Raw genomic sequence first — 25,890 nt, 5'->3', positions numbered from 1 at the left:
GGAGTCACGGGCAGGGAGGGATGGAGCCTGCCCTCAGCTCACCACCTCTTCCTATTTCTTCCAGGTCACAATCATTGGTTACACTCTGGGGATTCCTGACGTCATCATGGGGATCACCTTCCTGGCAGCCGGAACCAGTGTGCCCGACTGCATGGCCAGCCTCATTGTGGCCAGACAAGGTGGGGTCTCCCGGGGCGTGGGGCAGGGGAAGGAAAGAAGGCCTCTCAGCAAGAGGTGTGGAAGGGCGGATGTCCACTGGCAACGACCGGGACTTCACCCCAGCTGGGAAGATGCAATGGGTGAATTCAGTGCCGTGATGGTCAGAAAGAAGGCTTTTTGGCACCAGCAAGACAGGGAAGTAAGCCACAAAGCCCACCCTTGAGAACAGCAGAGATGTTTTCTAGGTAAACCTGCCCTCTGCTTCTGGAGCTCCTATTGCCATCTTCTATTATTAAACATAGTAATAGACATAATGACAGCTAACCTTTACTGAGCGCCAGTGAGCAAAGCAATTTTGGCACATTATCTTATATACCTTAAACCAGTGGTCATCAACCTGGTCCCTATCACCCACTAGTGGGTGTTCCAGCTTTCATGGTGGGTGGTAGCAGAGCAACCGAAGTATAAATAAAAAGCTAGATTTAACTATAGTAAGTTGTTTTATAAAGATTTATTCTGCCAAACTTAGCAAAAATCCAACATAAAGTACTGGGTAAGTAATTATTATTATATGCTTTCACTTGCTGTAACTCTGCTTTATAAATTTTATAAAGTAAAGTTACTTCCCTACTTTATACATCACCATTACTGTGTCACCGGTGGGTGCTTAGAATATTTTACTACTTAACAGAGATACAAAAGTGAGTGGTAGGTATAAAAAGGTTGACTACCCTTGCCTTAAACAGTTCTGTGAGTTAGGGACCATTACACACCCATTTTATGGGTAAGTAAACTGAGGCTAAAGAGGACAGACCCCATAGCCTAAGTTTTACCCAGCTGCAGGAACCCTCAAGGTGGCAGTTGCCACAGGTCACCCTTCAGTATGTGACCAACCTTCCCCTTCTTCAAAACCAAGGTCACAGTTTACCATCCCAGGTGGATGCCCTCCAGATGGCTATGCCCCTCCCCAGTACCCCCCTAACTTACAGGCCTGACCTGTGCTAGAGGACTTTCATTTTCCACAAAAAGTGTAGCTATGACATTGAACATAATGTCCTCTACAAGTCCTCACAAAAGTCTACTTACTGGTTGCATTGTTTTCCTTCCTATTTCTCAGTGGTTTAGAAGAATTGAATACAGTGAAATGCAGGTGGGTGGTGATACTGAGATGTAAGGCTGGTGAGATCACGAGACACTTCATAAACGTGTTGGGTCTATTTCTTTCTATCAGGTTGTATCAGGATCTTTTGGACTCATATTTGGTTTTCTGAATCACATTTAACCAGTGATCATATTTGAAGTGAAGGTCAAGAATGAAAGAATGTGTATTGTATTTTATTCTATTGAAAATATATATTCTATTCTAATGACTATAAAGCTTATAGTCAATATCATTCTATCACAGCGATTTTCAGAATTTTTAAAACATGCACTACCTGGCTATTTAGTCAGGGGTGCTGACCTCTTTTCCCCTAGATTGTCAAATAAAATAAAAAATGACAAGAGCCAACACAACAATAGCCATCTGATGTGAAGGTATCAAAATTATACCTATTTTTTTTATCAAGCTGGCAAAAAATAAAACATCTTTCGGAGTGCTGCAGGATTCTAGCAGTTACTTTATGTGCATCATGAGATGAAAGGGGTTGAAATGGCTGCTCTGTAGCAATGGCCTGGGAGAGAACCAGATATGTGAGCTCACAGCCTATCAGCTAGGTCTCTGGCTGTCAGACCAAAGGCTCGGGAGAGTCCCCCATTGGGCCCCGCACTCCCCTGGGATCACTTCCCTCACTCGAGTGACCTCTTATCCTTGTAGGCATGGGGGACATGGCCGTGTCCAACTCCATCGGGAGCAACGTGTTTGACATCCTGATCGGCCTCGGTCTCCCCTGGGCCCTGCAGACTCTGGCTGTGGATTACGGATCCTACGTAAGTGGTTTTTCTCCATGGCTTCTCCTTAAATCCAAGGCTACGTGGACTCTGTTTTTAGTGGCCTTGGTCACTGTGACTTTGTCTCAAGGCAAGGAGGTGTGGAAATACTAATGTTGAGGAGGAAACAAATTTCTCCCATCAAAGTCCTTCCAGAGTCAGGCTTGTGGGAACATTCAGGATTCAAGAGCAGGGATGGGAAACTTTTTCTGTGAAACAACAGAGAGTCAACACTTCAGGCTTCTGGCCAGACGGTCTCTGTCCTGTTTCCTCAGCTTGCTGCTGTAGCCTGAGAAGCCGTAGACTACACGGAAATGAAAGCGGGTGGCTGTTTAAGTACAACTTTATTAATAGAAGCTGAAATTTGAATTTCATGTAATTTCCACATGTCATGATATATTATGATTCTTTCCTTTCTTTCCAACCATTTAAAAATATGAAAACCATTCTTGACTCGTGGGCTATGCAAGTCCAGGCAGCGAGCCAGATCCGGCCCAGGAGCCATCATCTGCCAACCCCTTCTCAAGTGTATTTGTTTTGTATGCAAAATATTTTTATTTGTGAAAGAAGGGACACAAACACAAAATCCCCTGTCTGCCAGGGCTCTGGCGACCGCCAGCCCTCCTGCGATGTCCTCCATGCTGTCTCTCAAGGGTAAGCTGATCATGGCTTCAGGTGGCTTTGCAGGCGGTGACACGGTGGTCCAGGCAGATTTAAGTGCTCTTCCACAGCTTGCCAAAATATGCCCCCTCTGCTACTGGAAACCTCTGCCCTAGACACTGTTCAGCAACTGAGGAGGAAGCTGCAATGAGAGATTTCTTCTTGTACTGGAAGGAAACAGTAGCATACCTCTGAAGTCTGGTGCCCTGCCTGGGCTCAGCACTTCTCTGAGTGGGCTGTGAGCACGACTCACATCTGCCTGTACAATACGTGGTAAGCAATTGCGTGTTCTGCAGAAAGTATCACAACTCAATTCATCAAATGATAGTGTCCTCAAAGTCGCCCGACTCGTTGCTGCCTCAGCTCGGGGAAGTGTATCCAGCTGGGTGCCAGTGTTGGGGAGGGGATGCCCTGCTTTAGTTCTTATAATTGGACTAGTGATAAAATAACAAAATTGACACAAGACTAGATTAACAGGAGAAAAATCAATTTTCTCTGTGTACACAGGAGAACCACAATATGATGTTCAGATCATCAAATGAGGCTCAAAGGACTGATTGATCCAGGCACCTTTTTATACTTTTTAGACAAAGAAACAGTGGATTTGTGGGAAATTGACAGGACAAGGAAAATTAGTGCTCATTATAAAGGAATCGAAGCAAGGACTGAGCTTGGGGAGTAAGTCAGTGAAGGCATACAACGTTTGTTTATACAAGTTCCTGACTGTGGTTCCTGTTGAGTCTTGTGATAAGGTTGTTGCTGAGCCCTCAGGAGCCAGGAGGGCACCTATCACATGGGTGCTTTATCTCTGCTTTTAGGACAGAGAGGTCAGGGTTTGCTGCTTGGACAGGCAGATTCTTAAGTAACTTCAGTTTAGAATAATCAATATGCCCTTGTAGCATATCTTGATGCAGCCTACCCAGGCCCTGACACAGTGAGACTGAAATCCATACAGAAAGGCTGCATGTTTTTGGTTCATGTGAAGTTACTTATCGGCTGAGAGGTTTCATCAGAGGCCAGACTTGATCTTCATTACCTCAGCCCTCCCTCCTAGTGCTTTATCTCTTCCAAATGAAATGTTCTGTCTCTTGCTTCATTCCCTAATTCATCATGATAGGCCATTTTCATTGCCACCCAGACCAGCTCGGAGTGCTGGGTATGGGTCTGTTGAGTTCATCAGCAAGCCACCTGGTTTATTCCTCTGATTCACCTTCCCACTTACCTCTTATCAAATTTACAAAGAAGTAAAATTCAGACTTACGTAAATTTCAGCTATTTTTTTTTTTTTTTTTTTTTTTTTTTTTTTTGTCCTCTCTGGTATCTTTAAGGCAGGCAGCTGGAAGATAAGAAACTGTGCTCTAAAACCTGGAAAATCAACCCACAAATAATAGATTTTAACGACGTTGACTCCCTCCGGGGAAGGATGGACAGGAGGGGCAGGGTATGCAAATCCGTCCAATGTCACTAAGATCCAGTATGTTTATTTTTCTTTACTGGGGTTACAGGGTTCAGCCATGGAAGGTGGAACCAGAAACTTTCAAAAACAAAACTCAGAGCTCATCCTGGAAGGAAACCAGTTTCTCTAACCAGCTTTGAAAACCTCCTGACTGAACGTGGGTCTCAGGCCTGAAATCCTGGCTGGACTAGGCCCTTTGTCTTCTGTAAAAAACCCCTGACTAGTCTGCCTTCCTTTTCTCCCCTCGGACACTCTCCCAGCACTCTTCAGAGAACAGAAAATTAAACAGAATTCTCATGTCATTAACTCCCATCGCCATGAAAACATACCGTTTTGGGTCCCAACCTCTAGTGGCATGGTGACATCATGAAGACAGATATATCAAGCCCCATTAGATCTTTGGCCCAAATTCATGTTTTTCATCTGTAGATGACATCGTTGGGTCACTCTGGTCATTCTGCTGGGAGCGTACAAGAACATTTAATCCCGAGGTTGAAGATCACCTTCATCCTGGAGGTGAAGGGGAAACGCACAGGCAAGGTGGCCACGTCTGGTTTGTGATGGGACTGTGCTCTTGGGAGCATCTTTTCCTAGTCCTCCCAGAGACCTTGGCTGGGAGGACTAGGAAAAGATGTGTCACAAAGCGGTAAACACCCAAATGCTGCTGTTTCTGTAGCCAGTGCCAGAGAGGTCTTAATTTTCTCCCAGGGATTCAAACATGCAGAGTGGGCCTCTCCTTTGAGAGTAGAAATTCATTAGCATAATCAAACAGTTCATGAACTCAGGAAATCAAGATTTCTTTCTCTCTCTTTTTTATTTTTTTATTGATGTTTGAGAGAGAGGACGGGGGATGGGCGGAGAGAGAGAGTTCAGAGCCAGGAGATTTCATTTTGTACAGGGGGTCCTCAGGTTACAACAATCTCGACATACAGCGTTTCAAGTTTACAACACTCGCTCCCATAAAAACTTTTAAAAATTTGAGACAAGAGTATTTCAGCTTACGCCAGGGGTCCCCAAACTACGGCACGAGGGCCACATGCGGCCCCCTGAGGTTATTTATCCGGCCCCCACCACACTTCTGGAAGGGGCACCTCTTTCATTGGTGGTCAGCATCCATATCCTGTGCTCCTGGAGTACTGTATGTAGCAGCGTCGCTCACGTACAGTACTACTTCCAGTGACACGGGATGCATGCATCCCGGCTCCGGAAGCGCGTCATATCACTTGTTACAGCTAGCAGTGACAAATATGGAACCGGACATTGACCATATCATTAGCCAAAAGCAGGCCCATAGTTTCCATTGAAATACTGGTCAGTTTGTTGATTTAAATTTACTTGTTCTTTATTTTAAATATTGTATTTGTCCTGTTTTGTTTTTTTACTTTAAAATAAGTTATGCAGTGTGCATAGGGATTTGTTCATAGTTTTTTTTTATAGTCTGGCCCTCCAACAGTCTTGAGGGACAGTGAACTGGCCCCCTGTGTAAAAAGTTTGGGGACCCCTGGCTTACGCCATTGGTGGTATACTTACAGACCACGTGGGCAAACTATCCATATATAATTTGGTTGTGTACGGCAGAAGAATATGCAGTAACGCGAGATATGAGTGAGGGAGTTGGCGTTCCCCAGGACGCTCACCTACGCCATTTTGGACTGTTAAAAGTGTAAGTGTTCTGTTTGTGTTAGGGTAGGGTATATTTCAACTTACACCAAAATTTGAGTTACATCACTATAGTAGAAACAGAACTGTGTTGTAACCTCAGGACCCCCTGTATATAGTTTGAGGGAAAGGCCCAACTTCATTCTTTTGCACTTGGATATACAATTTTTTCAGTACCATTTGTTGAAAATATTTCATTTTGAACTTTAAAAATTCTAAAGAGGCTCTGGCCGTTTGGTTCAATGGTAGAGTATCAGCCCAATGTGTGGCTATCCCGGGTTCAATTCCCAGTCGGGGCATGCAGAAGCAAATGGTCCCTTCTCCACCCCTTCTTCTCCCCTTCTCTCTCTCTCCCCCTTCTCTTTCTCTTCTCTCTCTCTCTCTCTCTCTCTTCCCCTCCCACAGCCATGGCTCAATTGGTTTGAGCACATGGGCCCCAGGCACTGAAAATGGCTCCATGAAACCTCCACCTCAGGCACTAAAAATAGCTCGGTTGTGAGCAGCCCCAGATGAGCAGAGCATCAGCCCCAGATAGGGGTTGCCAGGTGGATCCCAGTTCGGGCTTATGTGGGAGTCTATCTCTCTATCTCTCCTCCTCTCACATGGAAAAGAAAAGGAAAAAAAAATTTTTTTAATTCTCAGGAAAAAATTTCTAGTTAACTTTTTTTTCAGTAATAGTCACTACTTAGGAATTGCTTCTTGCCCATTTACATTTTAGTTCTGATTCCATTAGGGTGAAAACTTTTCCTGGCAGTGAAGAGAATCACTATTTAGCAATGCAGTATTCTAGAATACACAACTTTAATTGAAATATAATCATAGTGGTGATTTGGAGTCATCAAGAAAAAGTTAAGAATGAAATATTTTTGCTAAAAACAATTCAGGTGCTGGCATGTAGAAAGGTGGGCTTTAATTTTCTGGAAAAATGTACTTGTACAGACTACCTCTCTGCCGAATAGTGGTAGACCAAACTAGTTGTCAAGTATTTGGCCCAACCAAGCTGTATCTTTTGGTTTTCCTAGAAGCCAGGTCTCCCAGGAAACGGCCCCTCGAACCAGACCACGTCACAGAGGGGTTGAAGGGGCTCCCACTGTCTCTCCAGTGCATTCTTCAGATGCCAGCTGAGATGTCAGCTGTATTGTCCCAGCTGGGGTCAGGAAAAGCACTCTCCTGTGCTTTTCAGCAGCTTCCATCAAAGCTCTGCTTTGCCTCTTTGTCTGAGTCTCTCCCAGAGAGGCGGCCTCCCCGAGAACAGGAACGGTTCTGTCCCAGGCATTGTCTCCTCTGAGCCCCGCAGCACCTGCTACTGAGAGTGCCGGCGGCCAGCTGGCTGAGTGGGTCCTGACTTTCCCATTAGTATCACCTCAGCTGGGGAAGAAAATACGTGAACACAGCAGGATGTAGGAATAAGCTGACCCGAGAAAAGAGCAGACAAATAAGACAGCAACAAGAAAAGCTTAACATTCACTGAGTACCTACTATGTGCCAGGCACTCTAGGGACACATAGTCTCATCTGATCCCATCAGCACGTAAATTAGGCAAGGATTATTTCTTCAGCCAGTGGTATCATGCGCCTACTCTGTGCCAGGAATTTGGTGAGGCACCAGGAATGCAGAGCAAACAAGATGGACTTAGAACCACGCTCCTAGACAGTGCATCAGACTGGGAAACAGACGGCCAGGAGTGACAAACACACAGGCGCACTGAACTCGGAGAACAAACTCCTACTGAATCCCTGGGTCCGGTGAGGAGATAGAGAATAGGGGGCTCATATCCCTCTAGAATTGTCAGAAAAGGAGGTAGGTTCTGTGCCGATTGGCGAATGACAGAAGAGGATGTGTGTGTGTGTGTGTGTGTGTGTGTGTGTGTGTGTGTAGTGTGTATGTGTCAGGGTGTAGGGGACTGCAAGTGCAAGGACACCAAGACGGTTGTGTCTGAGATTAGAGGGAAGGCCAGGGCAGCAGAATGTAGGGGTGAGATGGGAGGAATGAAGAGGGCAGAGGTGAGGTGGATGGGGTGAGGTGGGCAGAGGTGAGAAGGACAGGGTGAGGAGGGCAGGGGTGAGAAGGACAGGGTGAGGTGGGCAGGGGTGAGGAGGACAGAGGTGAGGTGGGCAGGGGTGAGAAAGACAGGGTGAGATGGGCAGGGTCAGGTGGGTCGGGATCACAGGCAGTACTCTAACTGCAAGACTGTTCTAAGTCCCTGTGGGTGGTTCAGGATGCCAAGGCCCAGGAAGGGTAAGTCCCTGTGGGTGGTTCAGGAAGCCAAGGCCCAGGAAGGGTAAATGGCGTAGCCAGAAGGAGGCAGAGAAGGCAATGAGGTCTGTGTCTCCCCAAGCCCCAGAGACAAAAGGGGGAGGGGACACTAAGGCCAAAAGGACGTGCCACACGTCCGCCAGGCCCAGCTCGGGCACAGGAGTGCGAGGCTCGTCAAGGCGGCAGCCCCAACCCCGAGTTTGAATTATTGCTGAAGAGATGGCAGGGGTGTTTCTTCAGGCTAATGCGAGCTCTTCAAGGCCATGTAAAGAAAGAAGGGGGAGCCCTCCTGACCCCCAGATTCCTGTCCTAAAAGCCTCTCGGTGAAAACCCTCGCTGCACTAGGCCATGGTATGTCACGTGTCTACAGTGGGCTTCTGACCGAGGTTAGAGGAACATTCTGGATTCTTTCATGAAGATTGCCTGTTACAGCCCTGGCCGGTTGGCTCAGCGGTAGAGCGTCGGCCTAGCGTGCGGAGGACCCGGGTTCGATTCCCGGCCAGGGCACACAGGAGAAGCGCCCATTTGCTTCTCCACCCCTCCGCCGCGCTTTCCTCTCTCTCTCTTCCCCTCCCGCAGCCAAGGCTCCATTGGAGCAAAGATGGCCTGGGCGCTGGGGATGGCTCTGTGGCCTCTGCCTCAGGCGCTAGAGTGGCTCTGGTCGCAACATGGCGACGCCCAGGATGGGCAGAGCATCGCCCCCTGGTGGGCAGAGCGTGGCCCCTGGTGGGCGTGCAGGGTGGATCCCAGTCAGGCGCATGCGGGAGTCTGTCTGACTGTCTCTCCCTGTTTCCAGCTTCAGAAAAAAAGATTGCCTGTTACACAGTCCCCAGGCCCCTCGCTGGCTCTCCTCCGGCCCTCCTGTGTGCCCCCCGTGCCCAGCCACACTGGGGTGTACCACTGTGTAACTCCGACCCAGATGCAGAGTTGCCTGTTACACCGTCCCCAGGCCCCTCGCTGGCTCTCCTCCTGTGTGCCCCCCGTGCCCAGCCACATGGGGTGTACCACTTTGTAACTCCGACCCAGGTGCAGAGTTGCCTGTTACACCGTCCCCAGGCCCCTCGCTGGCTCTCCTCCTGTGTGCCCCCCTGTGCCCAGCCACATGGGGGTGTACCACTGTGTAACTCCGACCCAGATGCAGAGTTGCCTGTTACACCGTCCCCAGGCCCCTCGCTGGCTCTCCTCCTGTGTGCCCCCCGTGCCCAGCCACATGGGGTGTACCACTGTGTAACTCCGACCCAGATGCAGAGTTGCCTGTTACACCGTCCCCAGGCCCCTCACTGGCTCTCCTCTGGCCCTGCTGTGTGCCCCCCCATACCCAGCCACACTGGGGTGTACCACTGTGTAACTCCGACCCAGATGCAGAGTTGCCTGTTACACCGTCGCTGGCTCTCCTCCTGTGTGCCCCCCGTGCCCAGCCACACTGGGGTGTACCACTGTGTAACTCCGACCCAAGGTGCAGAGTTGCTTGGAAAATAGTTTCAAGTTCATGAAAAGGCCAACTCGGGCTTGTTTGCCACAAGCATTTTGTCTTCCTCTTCTCTGCCTCCAGCTCTTCCCGGGAGAGAGGCCTCCTTCCCAGGACACGCAGTGGCGGCCTCGGGTTCAGCGTGCCTGTAACCCCATGACACATGTCAGCGTCTCTGACATCAGAGGCGAGCAGACCTTTGTGTGGGTTTAATGGCCACTCCTGCCCTCTCAAGGGACCTGCTGGCAATTCTGGAACAATCTTTTCATCTTGACTAGATGGCATTTCCAAGTCAATAATTATTGGTTAATCACCATCGAGAAAGCTGTTTTCTGCATTTGAAAGTGAGGAATGAATGCAGTTTTACAAATTTTGACATTTCTAAGCACTTGTGGCTTACAGAAGCCAGCTAGCTATTTAAGTGCATGAAATGAAAAATATTTCTAAAAGTCAAAGTTTAGGAACTGAGCGCTTTTGCCCCATTCTGGCGATGAGCTTCTGTGCTCCACGCTCGACAGAACAGGAGTCAGTCACTGGGCAGGCACCAGGAAGCCAGGGCAGTTTCTGAGCCCCGGCTTAGAAATGCAAAAGAAATCCTAGAAGTCACAGCGAGTGGGGTGGGGGGAGAGCCCACCTGACTCGCTCAAGAATCCACAGAAGTAAAAAGAACAGGTGCCCAGGAATGCCCTCAGCCCAGGCTCTCTGCCCAGTGTCTTGCTCTGATTAAACTACAACTGAAGGCTCACTGTGTGCTGAGCTGGTAGGACTCCTGGGGAGGCTGCTGTGAGCAGGACAGACACCTCTCTGTGCTCACGGAACTGCAGCCCTAGAAGGAGACAGTTATACAAGCGATCTAGACGATATGATGTGTGCTCACTCGAGGGCTGTGCAGGAACTGTGGCAGTGCGTGGCATTCTGTGGCGGGGGGGGGGGGAGGACCTGGAATGCTTGTGAAGAAGTGACACTTCTGAGCATCTAAGATTTTTGGAGCCAAGCAGGTGAAGAGAGAGGACTTTTTCCAAGCAGAAAGAACAGCTTGTAAAAGACCAAGATACGAGAAAGCTCCATATACCAAAGCCAGCTCCTGTGGCTGGGGGAAGGTGTGGGCAGTGGGAAGTGACAGGAATGAAACTAGAGAGAAGCCATGTGGTAAAAAAAGGTGAGTCATGATAATGGAAAGAATGAAGGGTACTAGAGAGGGAGTGATGCCTTTCACTGTTTGTGCCTTTAAGAAAGGAGAAGCTGACTACTACATGAAGAAGGAGTTGGAGCCAGACAAGACTGACAGCAGCATGACCTATTCTGAGTTTTTGGCAAGAGAGAGGAAATATAATGACCTGGACTAGGGTAGTTGTATCAGTTAGCTATTGCTACCATGATGCTGTGTAACAAACCACCCTAAAACTCAATAGACTAGTTTCATTGTTACATAGTTCTTTTCCATACACCTGTGAATTGACTGGCTAATCCAGACTTGGCTCCAAGCTTCAGACAGGTCTGCTACACATGTCTCTTAGCCTCTTTGAACCAATGACTTCCTGCCTCTGATGATGAAAGGCAGGAGCACAAAAGGCCATCTCAGTCATGGAAATACATTTCAAAACTATGTTTGTGTTAAGTCCACTGATACCCCATTGGCCAAAACATACTACATAGCCAAACCAAAATTCAGGAGACAAGGAAATACAGTTGCCCCCAGGGGTGGACGTGTAACTGGAGGATAGCTTGCAGTTGACCCTGAGGGGAATACTGACACTATGGAAATCAGCAGAATTCCAGAATGTCACTGCCAGGGCCAATCTACACCCTATTGCCACAGGCCCTGAGCAGGTAACTTGGAGATAGTTGAGTGGCATCTTAATTAATGATTCTTTTTGAGGTTGTTCTAACAAAGCTCCTGGGAGCTAGAGTGACACCAACTAATACCCTCATAAGGTGAATCTTGACCATTAGATTTCAGGGGCTATGTCAGGAAAATGAGGTGACATTTAGAGGATGGCAGGGTCTTCACAGGTTCCCTGCAGAAGGGCTTACCTAAATCTCCAGCACCTGAAGCTGATTCATCTCACTCTCAAAGGTCACCCCCAAAAACCATTCAATCTTGAGACAAGAATTCAGAGTGGGGTTTAGTCAGGAGGGGCAGAAACATCCTGGAAGAGAGTGGGGAGGGGAGGTGGGAAGAGAAGGCAGCCAGAGGCAGTCTGTTAGCAAGCCCCTTACTGCCCTGAGTGACTGGACCTGAGCCCTGGGGGAGCTCTGGGGATGTACAGCCCCATCCCAGAATAATCACATTGGGGTGTTTATACACCCACCCAGAGGGTCATTGGTGGAGGGCAGCTTGGCACTTGCATGGTTCAGGGAAAAGCCCTTGGTCACCGATGCTGGTACTGGCTTTTAGGGAGCAGCTGGCCTCACCAAAATAGTAAGGGGGTGCAGATGGGGTCCCAGCAGCATCTGCTGCAGTAGCGTCTGTGCTTCTCACAATTCACTGAGGACTTTTGCAGAAAAATGGGCTGGAGAAGCCCAGGTGTCACTCCTGAGGGTTCTGAAGGGTGACAGGGACACTAACCTTTTCCCCGTGCCCTGAAGGGTTCAAGAAGGAGCCTAAAATTGACAATCTAAAGCCCAGCCTTAAATGCAGACTTGACCCCTTACCAGCTTCCTGGCCTTGTGAGATACTGTAATTTATAGTAAGAAAGCTGTATTCTGTCTTCATCCCAGTTTCTAGCACAGAGCTCCTAAAATCCTTGGGAGATCGCAAGCAATGAGAGCTAAAAAGGTATCGCTTGCTGTGTTACATAGGTGACTTGCAGTCCTCTCCTGAGGATGAGGGCTGGTGGCCAGACCCGGAGAACAGACCCTGTGAGTAGAGATTTGAGGTGTTCAGTTCCACCCAACCTTAAGGGAGGGAGAGGCTGGAGTTTGAATCAATCAATAGCCAATGATTTTATCAGTCACACCTATATATTGAAGCCCCCATAAACTCAAAAGGACATGGCCCAGAATACTTCTGGGTTGGCGAGCGCGTGGAGACCCAGGAAGAGAGTGTGGAAGCTCAAGCCCTTCCCCACACCATGCCTGTGGTCACTTCCCGCTGCTGACGGATGGCCTTTCACATTAGAGTGGGGTTGTAGTAAGTAAAATGTTTCTCTGAGTTCGGTGAGCCACTGCAGGAAGTTAATCCAACCCCAGGAAACACACGTGACAACCTGGACTTACAACTGGCATCTACATGGGGGGTTAGGAGTGGGAGTAAGGGACAGTCTTGTAGGACCGAGCTGCCCTTAACCTTGGGGCCTCACAGCATCTGCCAGTAAATAGTGTCAGAAATGAGTTAAATTTAGGATACCCTCCTGGTGTCACAAAATTGCATAGAGGTGTGGGGAAAACATACACACACACACACACGCACACACACGCACACACACACAAATTGGAATTGGTGATCAGAATCTTACCTGGGATAAACAGTTTATTCTTTGGGCCTTAGTTGCTCATCTTTACTTGGGAGTTGTAAGTTGCCCCACTTACCTCAGAGAGTTGCCACTAGAATTCAGTGCAACCGTCAATGAAAGTTCCGAGCTTATCAAAAAAAATTTTAAGAATTTATTTGAGCCAAAATTTTGAGGATGTGTCAAGAAGCAAGATTGCAGTGGACTGAGAAAATACCCCAGAGAGGGGCGGTTTTTGCAGCTCATGTTAGACACTAGAATCAAAGCAGGATTCATAAGGAAGGTACAAGAAAACCCGCTGGTGGTAGATTAGGGAGGCGGGACGAAGCAAACGGGGAATCCTCTGGGATTGGATAACAAGCTAAATGGAGAGACATGGTACTGGCGGGTGCAGGACAGTTGACATTTACCCTGTGTAGCACATGAAGATAGTGTGCAGGAACGAAGTAACAGTGACGGTTCTGTGATCTCTGCTGTGGTGAGCTTGTGCTCTGGTCCCTTGGAGGGGTCTGGATAGAAAATGACTTTTGGCATTTCTAAGGTGTGTTATCCTAGACACGGAAGAACAATGGACAGGGCTCACATAGGGTAAAGACTGGCTTTTGCTAAGGAAGATATCGCCCTGGGGAGTGATTCCCCACCATGACCTATCCAGTGAGGAATTTATGATCAGACCACCCTGTGGGGTTACTTCCGGTCACTGCAACTGTGCTCACCAGCCTGCCGTAGGGCCCCCTGAGCTGAGGTGTCTGTAAGTGGCCCCGGTCGTCCACACAGCCTATGTTTGTGAGGCACTCTGGAAAGGAAAGGACTTGGGCACCAGCTGCCATTGAAGTGCTTTTGTTCTGTAGGTTTATTCACTTTCTTACCTCGTTAACTTGCTCAAGGAAGGAGATTCCCACCCAGTGATATATTACAATGTCAAGTCAAGGCTAGACCCATCCATTTGGAAGCTATACCCACACAAATGTTCAAATTCACCCAAATCTGAAAAGCCAGGGTGACATGCAACATGTGTTCCTATTTATAAATAAATTAGCAAAAATCCAGGGGCTTCTTATTTTTCCTAAAAGAATTAGCTGGTTGGGTAGAGCAGACCTCAAACCATAGAAAGTTTTTAAACTGTAATATGGGGGAGTCAGAGCCTTTGAGGCACAGGGCTTTGGATCCCCAGATGGTGTAGGACTGAGTTTTATGAACTAAACACACTCATAAAAGTAGGTATGAATGGGTCCCTGTATGTATCCTATGAAAAATATACACACATTGTGGCCTCAATTCTTGTTGACTTTGGAAGCAGACAGCCTTCTGTTCCTCTGCAACGCTTGCCAAGAGGGAATTGGAGGATGAAAATGCATATTTTTGAAGGCAAGAAATGAAAACAATGTGAAATGTTGTGGTTGGACGATCAGTTGTGCCTTGCATGCTCTCCAGTGGGCCATGGAGGTTCTCTGCGTTTGTGCTTGATAGGCTTTGCCTCTGAGAGGCGGGACACAGGGAAATGATCGTTTAGATCATCCCAGTGCATGGTGGGAGTTCAGTCTTTTCCAGAGGTAGTCCAGAGATGTTGTCTGGCTTAGCACACCCAAGAAACTCATTTTTTAGGGGTTTGAGGTAGATTTGCTGCCATCGAGGAAAGTTATTGGGTGATGGATGGAAATGATTTATATTCTCATTGAGATGTGGATTACATGGGTACATGTATGTGTCAAAGCTTATCCAATAGTACACTTGATGGATAAAAACCTTTGCATTTACTGTATGCAAATTATGCCTTGATTTAAAAAATGTTTGGTTCCCTCTCACTTTGTTACTTGAAAAGATCATCTTAAAGCCAGCACTCAGCATGGTAGTCTCCCCACCCAGCTCTCTACTCTTGCCCCTTGCTGCCCAGCCTCCCTGCCCCCAGGGGGCACATACGTGCACACACGCTCATGCTCAGCATCACTGGCAGATGCTCATTTAAGCCTAGTGTGTGCGGCAGAGGGAAGGTTTGGTTCTGTGTTGCATTAGGAAAATCTTACGGCCCTGGCTTCTGCCCTCTGCACTGGGTCTAGCTGGGGAGGCATAAAGGTGACCCAGACATAGAATGTGACCAAGATCAGCTTCAGATGGAGGATTTGAGCCAGCAATGGCCTGGCAGACTTCAAAGAGGTGACAGGACTTTGGGAGAGACAGACAGAGTACCCATCTAACTGGACAGAAGGTCCCAAAAGGGAGACAGGGGTGTGCTGAGGTGGGAGAGAGGAATGCAGTTTGGAGGTGCTCGGAGCCCACCTACAGACAGGGCACCAGGCTGAGCGAGCCTCTGAGGCCTCAGCAGGGTCCCTGGCCGTCTTCATTCTTGTCAGTAATAGTTCTCCTGCTGGTGAAGAGGAGCCATTGCTGGTCTCTTGTCATTTTGTTTGTGAGTTACAAAATCAAAACTTGCTGATAGCCCAAAGCTGGAAGCAGCCCGGATGTCCATCAACAGGAGAATAATTAAACAAACTGTGGTATATTTATGCTGTGTGGTGAGAAACGAAGCTTTGACGCCATGAAAAGCATGAAGGAATCGTTAAGAGAACCCTTGCATGAAAGAGTGCACACTATAGGGTTCCACTTACACAAAGTTTCTAGGGCAGACACACCAATGTATGGTCCCAATGCTTGGAGAAGTGACTGTCCCTGGTGAGGCAGAGGGCACGAGAAAACCTTCTAGGCAGATGGAAGTGTTGTAAGTCATGGCTACAGTTTTGGTTCCATGGGTGTATGCATTTCTCATAACGCACTGAATGGTGAAATGATGATTTGTGCATTTCACCGTATGAAATTGCATCTGAAAGTAGAGTCTCCATGAACTGCAGCTGAACCCTATTTAACACTTACCAGATGCTGGTCGAAGTGTTTAGGAGTGAAGTGTACTAGTATTTGCGGCTCACGTTGCAGTTCATTACAAAATATTGATAAGATGGTATCTTGCAACTTTATTGAATGATTGAAAACTTTCACAGTAATATGTGGAGTTATATATATATAATTATATATATACATATATACATATATATATACATACACACACACACACACACACACACACACGCTATGCACGCTCATAAACAAGTGGGGACAGGAGACAGGGAATGTTGGGCAGGGACTGCATTGCTTCCGGAACAACATCCAGAAGTGGCATCCAGGGTCTCTCTGCTGCCAGCCGTGCTCCGACCAGTCGACCCTCCCCCACAGAAACAATGGGCCTTTTGTAAACCACATTCAAAACGCCACCTCGAAAGTACTCGTTATCCATTTATCAATGATGTATGAAGCACGTGGTCTGTGTTCAGCCCTGACCTTTACCAGGTCTGTTCCGGGTAAAGGATCAAGTCAGACATGATCCCCACCTCCTCATGTTTGTCCTCCATGGAGAGGGGGAGCCAGGAGTGCCAGGGCAATGGGCCAAGACAGCTCCTGACGGCGTGGAGAATAACGCCTGCCCCGAGAATTTATTCTACACCAGATCTGTTCCAGCATAGCCTGGATTCCTTCAGTCAAGCCTCACAAACAACCCATAAGGTGGGGACTGTGCAATGCTCATTTACACATCAGGAAACCCGAGGCTTAGAAAGTCAAGTCTTCACGGGTCCATGACTGTACTGCATGTGAGCAGGATTTCGGAAACCAGGAAGCTGGGACTTAAGCCCATGCCCTAAACCAGGGGTTGGCAGACATTTTCTGGAAGAGGACAGAGAGGAAATATTTTAAGCACTGTGGGCCATGGGCCACACAGTCACTGTCCAACTACTTGACTCTGCCATTATAGCATAAAAGTGCTGTAGAGGGTATTTAAGTGAAGGAGTTGAGTGCCAATAAAACTTTATTTATAAAAATAGGCAATGAGCCAGATTTGGCCCAGGGGTCATAGTTTGTCAGCTCCTGCCCTAAGCCACCCATTGCTTCCCGTGGCTAGAAGGCTTTCAGGTTGTACCAGATGCAACTGAAGGAACACTCATTCCTGACTGTGTGTCCATGTGAAGGTGTGAGAGTCAGGTGGCAAGGTATCAAATGGGTTTGAAGAGCCGGGGTTTCTAATTAAGAATGACAAACAAATACAGACCCGGGCACATGTGACAGCTCATTACCAAAGGAAGCTGCAGAGAAAAGGTGAAAAATACTCAGAACCACACAAGAGCTGATTGTGTTGAGTCTTTAGAGCCATGTTTAGAATTTTAGCGGCACTGTTCTGTAAGACTTCGTGTGAATGCAGCAAAGTAAAGGTCAAAAGCTGTGCTTGGACATGATTCATTTTGAAAAGCTGTGCCAAAGAATTTTCCTGTTTGCAGCTTTGCTCTCACTGGCTCTCAGTCTCTTAAGGGCAGGAAATCATTTTACTTAATTCTTGTTGCTGACAGGGATTTGACTCTGGAGCTGGAGGGTGAGCTAGGCTGGGAGTGCATTGGCCCTGTTCTTGGAAGAATTCACGCAGTGTTAAAATTAAGAGCTTAAAAGGGTTTCTGAGTGTATGTTCAGTTTCAGGGTCAACCCAAAGACCACGTGACTAAGAGAGCCCTATCAGGCTGTCCTCACCCTGCAGGGGACCACCATCTTCCTCTGAGGAGCCCTCCTCCCCCCTTTGACACTGGTCAGGGTATGTGTGGGATTGTCAGGATGAGTGTGGACAGAATACTTTGAGGGGCAGAGAATCTCTTTCAGCTCAGGCATTTGTGATGTACTCCTGGATTTTCGCTTCTTTACTCCAACACAGCTGATGAAAGGAGGAACTCGATGACCCACAGCCATGCCGAGGGTCTGCAGGAAGTCAGCTACTGCCTGGACGGGGGTGGCTGATTCCTCATTTTTCTACTCTGAATTCACTGGGTCAACCCATTTCTCTAGTGTCACAAAGACAAGATTTGAGCCCTTTATTCTCAGGAAGGTGTTGGTGTTTGGAGCCGGGCAGATGGTCAGCTCACACAGATCGTGCAGGCAGAGGAGGGAGTCTGGTCCCTTCCCTCTGTGAACGCTGCTTAGTGAGATGTTATGCTCAGAAAGTGTTAGCTGTGTGGGGCATGCGGTGTCCTGTCCCCATAAGATGAACCAAGCACACCTACCTGTGGAAACTCCGACTTGTCTCCATACCCACACCCCAGTGGTGAACTGGTGAAAGGATGGTAGAGATCCCTTGTCAGAGGGACCCCAAACGACTCCTGATCATCACCACTGTGTTTGTTCTCTAATGTAAATGATGGACCTGACTCGCTTTTCTTTCTGTGGAAAGAGAAAGGTGAGCCTTTGACTCCCAGCAGGACAGTGTACCTTGGGGAGGTAGAGGCTGTGGTCTCCAAACCTGGATACGCATAAGATTTCCCGAGAGCTGGTGGAAAATGAGTATCAAAGTCCTACCCCCAGAAGCAGGCTTAGCCTAGTACTGTCTCTGAGTCAGTGGGTCTTAAGGGCCTGGAGGGGCTGTTAAAGCACAGAGGTGGGCTGGCCCTCCTGGTTTCTGATGCGGGAGGTCTGGGGGAGCCTGCAACGCTGCACTTCTGACCAGCCCGCAGGAGCCGAGGCTGCAGGTCCAGGGCACACTCTGTGCGCACAGCTGCCCCACGGCACACCTCCAGTTTCAGGGCAGCCAGCCCCACAAGCCGGCTCAGACCACAAGGGGCATCCTCTCTACGCAATAGCCGATGGACAAAACGCTAAGATCTTTTTTGGCTAGGATGGCTCTTTAATATTCTCTACCCGCTGTGCCCAGCACTGCAGTCACTAATCACCTGTGGCTCTTTAAATGTAAATTTAAATTAATCAAGGATAAGTTTCAACTTTTTGCCTTTCTGTTACCTGAGCCCCCACTCCATGCTCCATGGCTGCCTGTTCCCAGGGCCGCCACAGGGGGCAGCACAGACTCAGGAAGTTTCCATCTCGCAGGAAGCTCTACTAGACAGCTCTGTTCTAGAAGAATTCCAAAAGTTATGTCTCTCTTTTGCCTCAAAGTTTGGCTGTTAACCCCATGTGTGACTGTAAAACACAAACCAAACAAAATCCTTTTATGTATATCAGAAACGGAACGTTAACTGCTTCCTCTGCTTGCTCATGGTAGCAACGCTCAACCACCTCTCGTGGCAAATCAGGGCGAAGGTCGCAGACATTTCAATGCAAAAGAGATAAAAACTTGAGTAATGTTTTTAAAAATATTGCTCCAGTCACCCCTGTCGTGAAACTTAACAAAACTCCATGTCGTGAAACTTAACAAAACTCCATGGGGGTGAGGTCCACAGGGAAGCCTTGTGGGCAGCAAGAACCAGACAGCACACAGGGAGAATGCAAGTGGCCGGGGGCAGGCCGGTGGCTGCGACCACTGGGGAAGTGTGGGGCTGGGCTGAGAGTGCACTGGACCGGGTGTTTTAGGAAAGTGCACGTTCCTGCTACAGCTGCAGAGCCTCCTCCCCCCCCCCCCCAATGGAGACTGAACTCCCTGGGACATACTAAAGCACACTAAGCACAGGATTTTTCGGAAAGCTAATTCTCTTTGATCCTTTTGTTACAGATTCGGCTGAACAGCAGGGGACTGATCTACTCCGTGGGCCTGCTCCTGGCCTCTGTCTTTGTCACGGTTGGTTTGCAACTCTGTTCTCACTTTTGAGCTCCCATGTTTCTCCTCCCCCACACCCCCTTGAGGTTCTTTAGCTACAAAGTTTGTTTGGACACCAGATGGCTTAGCCTCCTGGTGGATCAGGACAATAGGCCTCCAGATGTTCTGCCTCCTTCATAACTGTTTCTTCTAGAAGTGGATCCTAGCAACCCACTAGAAAGCCCTCACTCTCTCACTGAAAGGAGGCAGCCTCCTCTCAGAAGCATGGCCCAGTCTCATGTCAAACACAAATCATTTTATCAAATGCAAAGGAGAGATTTCCCTTTTTCTGCAAAATTAGTCACAGAAGGGTAGCTTTCAATTAATTGACTGTTCCGGTTACTAAACATCTTCATAAATCCATAGATTTGACCAATATTCGGCAACTAATTCTATATTTTACTGATAGTTCACTTTTATACCATTCTCTATCTTGGTCATTATAATTTTTTGTGTAATTTAAAATACCAACTCTACTGACACATCTGGTGCAAGCAGATTTGCACCAACACATGAACTGACCCATGTAAAGTACCCACCTACATACAAGTATGCTGTTGAGTTTTCACATTAAACATTGAGTCACAAGCTCTGGTCAGTAGTGCAGTAGATAGAGCCCGCCCCAGAGCACCAAGGTCACCAGTTTGAGCTCACGGTCACCAGCTTGTCCCAAGAAGTTGTCCATTCAAGCCCCAGACAGGGCACATATGAGAAGTAGTCAATGGTATAACTAAGTGGAACAATAAGTCTATGCTTCTGTCTCTCTCTTCTTCTCTCTCTCTCTCTCAAAAAGAAAAAAAAAAGGAAACTCTTAAGACACAATAGGTTTTTTTCCTGAAATTTTCAAGGAAATATTACCTGAATTATACCTAGCATGTTAGCATACATATGCTAGAGAACAGGAATTCAGAAGAAGAGCGAACAGGTAGCTGGAGAGGTAATTTACAGGATCAAGATGGGAGTCAAATTCAAGGGTTTACCTCCTGATCTGTGGTGGCGCAGTGGATAAAGCATCAACCTGGAATGCTGAGATCGCTGGTTCAAGTCCCTGGGCTTGCCCAGTCAAAGCACAGACAGAAAGCAACTACTATGAGTAGATACTTCCCTCTTCTTCTCCCTCTTTCTCACTTTCCCTCTCTCCCTCTCCCCTCATCCAAAAATCAATAAATAAAATATAAAATAAAATAAAATTTCAAGGGTTTACCAAACCAAATACTTCCTTACACAAACGTGAAAATATATATAATCTATTCTTTTGTCATTCAGAAGTTATTCAGGCTTATGACCTGGGGTTATGATACTTGTAATTGCCACACATTGTGCTTGATGTTTTGCATACATTTTCCCATTTGAAGCTCCCCATATCCCCATGAGGTAGTCATTCATACCAGCTCCATTGTACCAATGACAATAAAGAAGTTGACACCAAATGATGGAGAAGCAAGCAGTCTGACAGTGAGTGTGGGTGCTCGTAGCACAGTGCTTCTCCCCGCACTACGCTGTGGTTGTACAATTACAGGAGATGTGGTTAACCACTAGCGGGGCTGCCAGAATGGGGCTGTTAAAAGACCGAAGAGAAGTAGGTTTGAGGAAGGGGAGCAATTTCAAACATCTTATGCTTCCAGTGCCCATTTGACATCCAAAGGGGGACGTCTAGAAAGCTGTTGAAAAGATGAGTCTGATTTCAGGACAAATGTCTGAGCCGGAGACACCCAGATGTAGATGGTGTTTTAAAGCCATGCAATAGGATGAGTTCACCAAGGAGTGAGTACAGATAGAAAAGAGAAGAGCCCCAAAATCTGAGTCAGGGTGATAAGGGTAAAACCCCAAAATAAACAGAAAAAGCATTCAGAGAGGTGAGAGGAAAACCAGGAGAGGGTGGCAACCGGGAACCACGTGAAGAAGGTGCTTCAAGGTGGAGTGAACCACTCTGTGGAGGGGGGGGGAGTCATGAGCATGGGCCACTGGGGTTGGAAATGTGGTCATCAGTGCTCTTGACAAGGTGGCTTGCAGAGCGATGAGACAGAAGGTCCAGTAGAATAAGAACAGAGAATGGAAGGAGAGAAATTGGAGGCAGCTGGTATTTAAGACTCATTCAAGTTATCTTGCTGCAAAGAAAGGAGAGCAATGGAAATCCAGAAAATGTGTAGTAAGAGAGAGCAGCATTCCTGTGTGCTGACTGGGATGGTGGGGGGGTGGGGGTGGGGGGGGTAAAGGAAGCAATGGCTGGAACCATGCCCTTAAACAGGATGAAGAGCTGGGGTGTCGCGCTCACGTGGAGTGGGCTGTGGACAGTAGGTCCTCATTACCAGGAGAGAAGGCAGCAGGTGGATGTGGCAGTGGGAGCTCTATGAAATGGGAACAGGATCATGAGCTGAGAGTGAGAGTGGAGGAGAGTGTTGGGGGTTTGAGGAGGGAGGAGAGGCGTGAAATAGCCCTCTAGGAGAGAGAGATGAAGGACTAGGAAGTGTTGGATGACTGCCATAAGGCATTAATGACACACTTAAGGTTTGTGGTCCTAAATTTAAATTTCTTCCGTCCTGGGTCAGCTGAAAGGAAGCAGCATGGAGTAGATGGAGGCTTGGCTTGAACCAAAGGGCTGTGGCTTAGCTGGCAAGGACAAAGCTGGAGAGAGGTCAAGGAATGGAGGTGGATACTGGAGGAACTTAGCGGAGTAAGGAGGGAATGGGGTCCACGGTGGGTGAAGTACAGTGAAACCGGGGTGGCTCCAGGGAATTCTGGGCCGTGGGGTCTGCAGAGCTCAGGGAGTTTGGGTACCAGGATGGAGCAAGCAGGAAAGTCAGGAGATGATTAGCAGAAAGTAGGAGGTTTGACAAACCCTAAGCTTCAGGGCTGTCCAATGGAACTTTCCACAATTCTGGAAATGTCCTATGTCTGCTCTGGATGGCAGCCGAGGGCCACCTATGGCTATTAAGCACTTGAAACATGGTTAATGCCACTGAGGAACTGAGTTTATCATTTTATTTCATTTACTTTAAGTCTGGGTGAGAATGAGTGTTAATGGTATAGCACAGGTCAAGGATGTGACAAGGAGTGGGGGGCTGACACAGGATAGAGGACAAGGACTCAAGAGAACTGGTACTGGGGAGGCCCTCTTGGTGGAGAGTTAAATCACCCGAAGGACAGCAGGAGCGCTGACAACAGGAGTGGCAGCGAGTGGGGACTTGGGGCTCTGCGGGATGCCGGGACCACCCAAGGGTGACTGCACTAGGAGAGTCGAGTGTGACAGTCGGGAGACTTTCGATTCCAAGCCCAGTGCTTTCTGGGGAAGGAAAGAAAAGGGTATAGAAAAGGGGACAACTTCCTGGCCTCCAGACACAGGGACTTGAAGAGGTGCAGACAGCGCCGGTGGGACGGCGTCTCAGGAAGGGCAAGGTCAAACAGGTGGTGCCCGGCCAGCACGGAGTGCCAGAATCCAGGGCCGGAGCGGGGCCGCCAGGACGTGCGTTACTCGCGGCAGGTGCTAACGCCCCCTGTTCTTGACCTTGATGTTCTTTCCTCCCGAAATGCGAGGTGGACTCTGGGCCCAGAGAGAACCCGTGCCGTGCCCAGGGGCCCTCACTGCTGACCTGACCTCTGCCCCCTCTGTGTGCTGCAGGTGTTTGGCGTTCACCTGAACAAGTGGCAGCTGGACAAGAAGCTCGGGTGCGGGTGCCTTTTCCTGTACGGCGTGTTCCTGTGCTTCTCCATCATGACGGAGTTCAACGTGTTCACCTTCGTGAACTTGCCCATGTGCGGGGAGCACTGATCCACCGGCGCCCGCCCGGGCTCCGCTCCTTCTTCTCTGTGCAATACAAGAGCCGGCCGCACCCGAGTCGTCCGGGCCCCCAGGGCCGGGCCGCAGCCTCTCCCGCGCTGTTCACAGGCCTCCGCGCCACCAGGTGGCCCGGGCTCCCCACCCCTCCCTCGCTCCTCCTCCTCCTCCTCCTCCTCCTCCTCCTCCTCCTCCTCCTCCTCGGGCCCCACCTGCCGCCCAGCCCTTCCTGCCCGCCCCTTTCTGCCTCCTCCGTGTGAAGACTTTCAACATCCACGTGAATTTTTCAAGCTCCATTTTGAACAGTGACTGAAATTCTAGAAAAACTCGCTGCTAACTGGCCCAAGCCAGGCAAAGTTACTACAATCCCTCCTCCGTTTTTAAGTTATTGGATGGAAGACTAACCTAATTTATGACCTGAGACTGTCAAAGAGAAAGCGAGGAGAGAGTACATGAGTACATTGAGTAGAGGGGGTGTTCGGGATCTGGTTATGTTTTGAGGTGATTCCTAGGTTACTGGGTTAGGGGGTTGTTTTGCTTTGGGGGGCTCTCCTCTCCACTCCTTTTCTTCCAGAGATTGAGAGCCTCCCTTGCATCTTCTTCCACTGGGCCCGGGGTCAGCGTATGATCCACAGGTTGTCCCTGCTGTGTCTTGGGGTCAAATCCCAAGCGTGTTGAAGCACGGTGGACCTAGGGCTCGTTAGAGGACCAGCTGAGTGAGGCCACCGGGAACAGATGCATGACATTTCACGCCCGAGGATGCCCCACCGTCCTGTGGGGGTTACGTAGGGGGTTCAAGGTTTTCCAAGAAAGAAGACAGCTTCCCACATGTCCATTATGACCTTCACTTTCTCACTAGGTTCTTTCTAGTCTCTCAAGCAATAGTTCTAGCCTGTCTGAGGCCTTTGTCCAGGGGCCCTGGTCAAACCCATCCAAGAGGGGCCGGGCAGTCAGCAGCAGAAGCTTCCCAACCTGTGAGTCTTTGAGATGTGCTCTCATTGCTTGACGTTTGGGGTGACAGGGAGTGACCCAGAGGCCACCACTGCTTTTTGTGCAGGAGTTACAGACACTGGTTTCTTGGAAAATGGAGAGAAGCGCACTTTGCACAGACGTCGTCAATAAAATCCCAATTTGCCACTCGGTACTGAGTACACTGGACCCTGACAGCTGGCTCTTGGGCCAGTGTCCTTCCTCCAGGACACCCCGGCCAAGCTGCCCCAGCTCCACCCGTCCCCTCCTGGAGGGATGGCAAGGGAAAGAGAAAACAGAACTGACATCTTTGAAACCACAGAATATGTTAATGCAGACTCGCTCAAGGGCATAAGTTATTGTGAACATTGTTGCCAATCACTGCTCCACAGCCCTGCTAGATTTTGTATGATGCTGAATTATTATGCAGACTAATCCCACCAGTTGAGACCCACCCATGCTTGTTACACTTGTATTTATTGAAACTGTGGATTCTTCCCCGTGCTCCCCCTATATTTACTTTAAGCACTGATCACTTATAATTCATTCGGTATGGTTTTTCCTGTCCCCTGTACACATTCTGGTATGAACTGTAAAAATTACCTGCAACAATTTGGTTGAATGTCTCTGTCAAGGGTGCGAAACGAGGGGCATGCAGCCACGGGCACCTGCCTGAGGGAGGGCCAGGAGAGGAGGTCACCAATTTGGGATCTCAGAGCTAAGACACACTTACTGATTCTGTTGCACATTTTGCACTGGTTTATGGCAATTGTTTTCTTGGACGGATCGTGTAAAATAAACTGCTCTGTTCTGTATCTTTCCTGGAGCAGTGCACATTCCTCTTTCTTCCTGGATTCTGGAGCGTTGCCTGCTGGATGCTGAGGAGTGCGCATGCAAGGGAGAAAGATCGCAGTCACTGTGGGGCCAGGTATTTGCCCGTCTGTTTCTGGGTGGACTCACCTGGAAGGCCTGCGAATGTCTGCTGCATTACAAGTATGAAGTGGCAAGTCGTGGGTCCCCTCCGAATCCTGAACAGTCTGTCACCTGTTCTCCTGTAGATATGTGTGACATTACCTTAGGATTCTTTCTTTCAGTTGGATACAGAAGGAAGAGCGAGCCAGTACCGATGACCTGCAGCAGTGCTCAGGTCACCATCCTGTCTGATTTTACTAGTTTTCAACTGAAAAGTAAGACTTCCCCAAACCCAGCTCCTTCAGAGAGATAGTAACACATAGTCACAAGGCCTATCCTTGTCCTGCCTGCATGACTCCCAAAAGATATTTACCCAGATCTAAAAGTGGACCAAGCTGAGTGAACAAGTCAGGTTTCCATGTGACACTCAACATTAATTTATTTAGAGGAATTAGTAGAAAAAAATAGCTAATTCACAGCACCAACTTTTATTTAACTGTATTTCAAAGTGGGTTCCCAGGTGACGGAAAAGCACTAGGAACTTAGCTTTGTTTTATTTACATCTAAAAATGTTTTGCTGGCCAGGGC

The 25,890-nt window shown here is 48.4% G+C and overlaps 1 protein-coding gene across 2 annotated transcripts in view; it reads left to right on the top strand.

Moving 5' to 3' along the window:
- SLC24A3 (solute carrier family 24 member 3) overlaps positions 1-25,210 on the top strand; it is a 654,625-nt gene extending 629,415 nt beyond the window's left edge. For both annotated transcript variants that reach the window (XM_066234658.1, XM_066234657.1), the window contains 4 exons: positions 65-179; positions 1,976-2,088; positions 19,563-19,628; positions 23,266-25,210. In XM_066234658.1, the coding sequence (XP_066090755.1) occupies positions 65-179; positions 1,976-2,088; positions 19,563-19,628; positions 23,266-23,415 (444 nt within the window). In that variant the 3' untranslated portion in view covers positions 23,416-25,210. The remainder of the gene's footprint in view (positions 1-64; positions 180-1,975; positions 2,089-19,562; positions 19,629-23,265) is intronic.
- The last annotated feature ends 680 nt before the right edge of the window (positions 25,211-25,890 follow it).

The sequence above is a fragment of the Saccopteryx bilineata genome, chromosome 6 (genome assembly GCF_036850765.1).
Source record: "Saccopteryx bilineata isolate mSacBil1 chromosome 6, mSacBil1_pri_phased_curated, whole genome shotgun sequence".
In the NCBI taxonomy this organism is placed as follows: domain Eukaryota; kingdom Metazoa; phylum Chordata; class Mammalia; order Chiroptera; family Emballonuridae; genus Saccopteryx; species Saccopteryx bilineata.
This window is presented reverse-complemented; position numbering and strand designations above follow the sequence as displayed.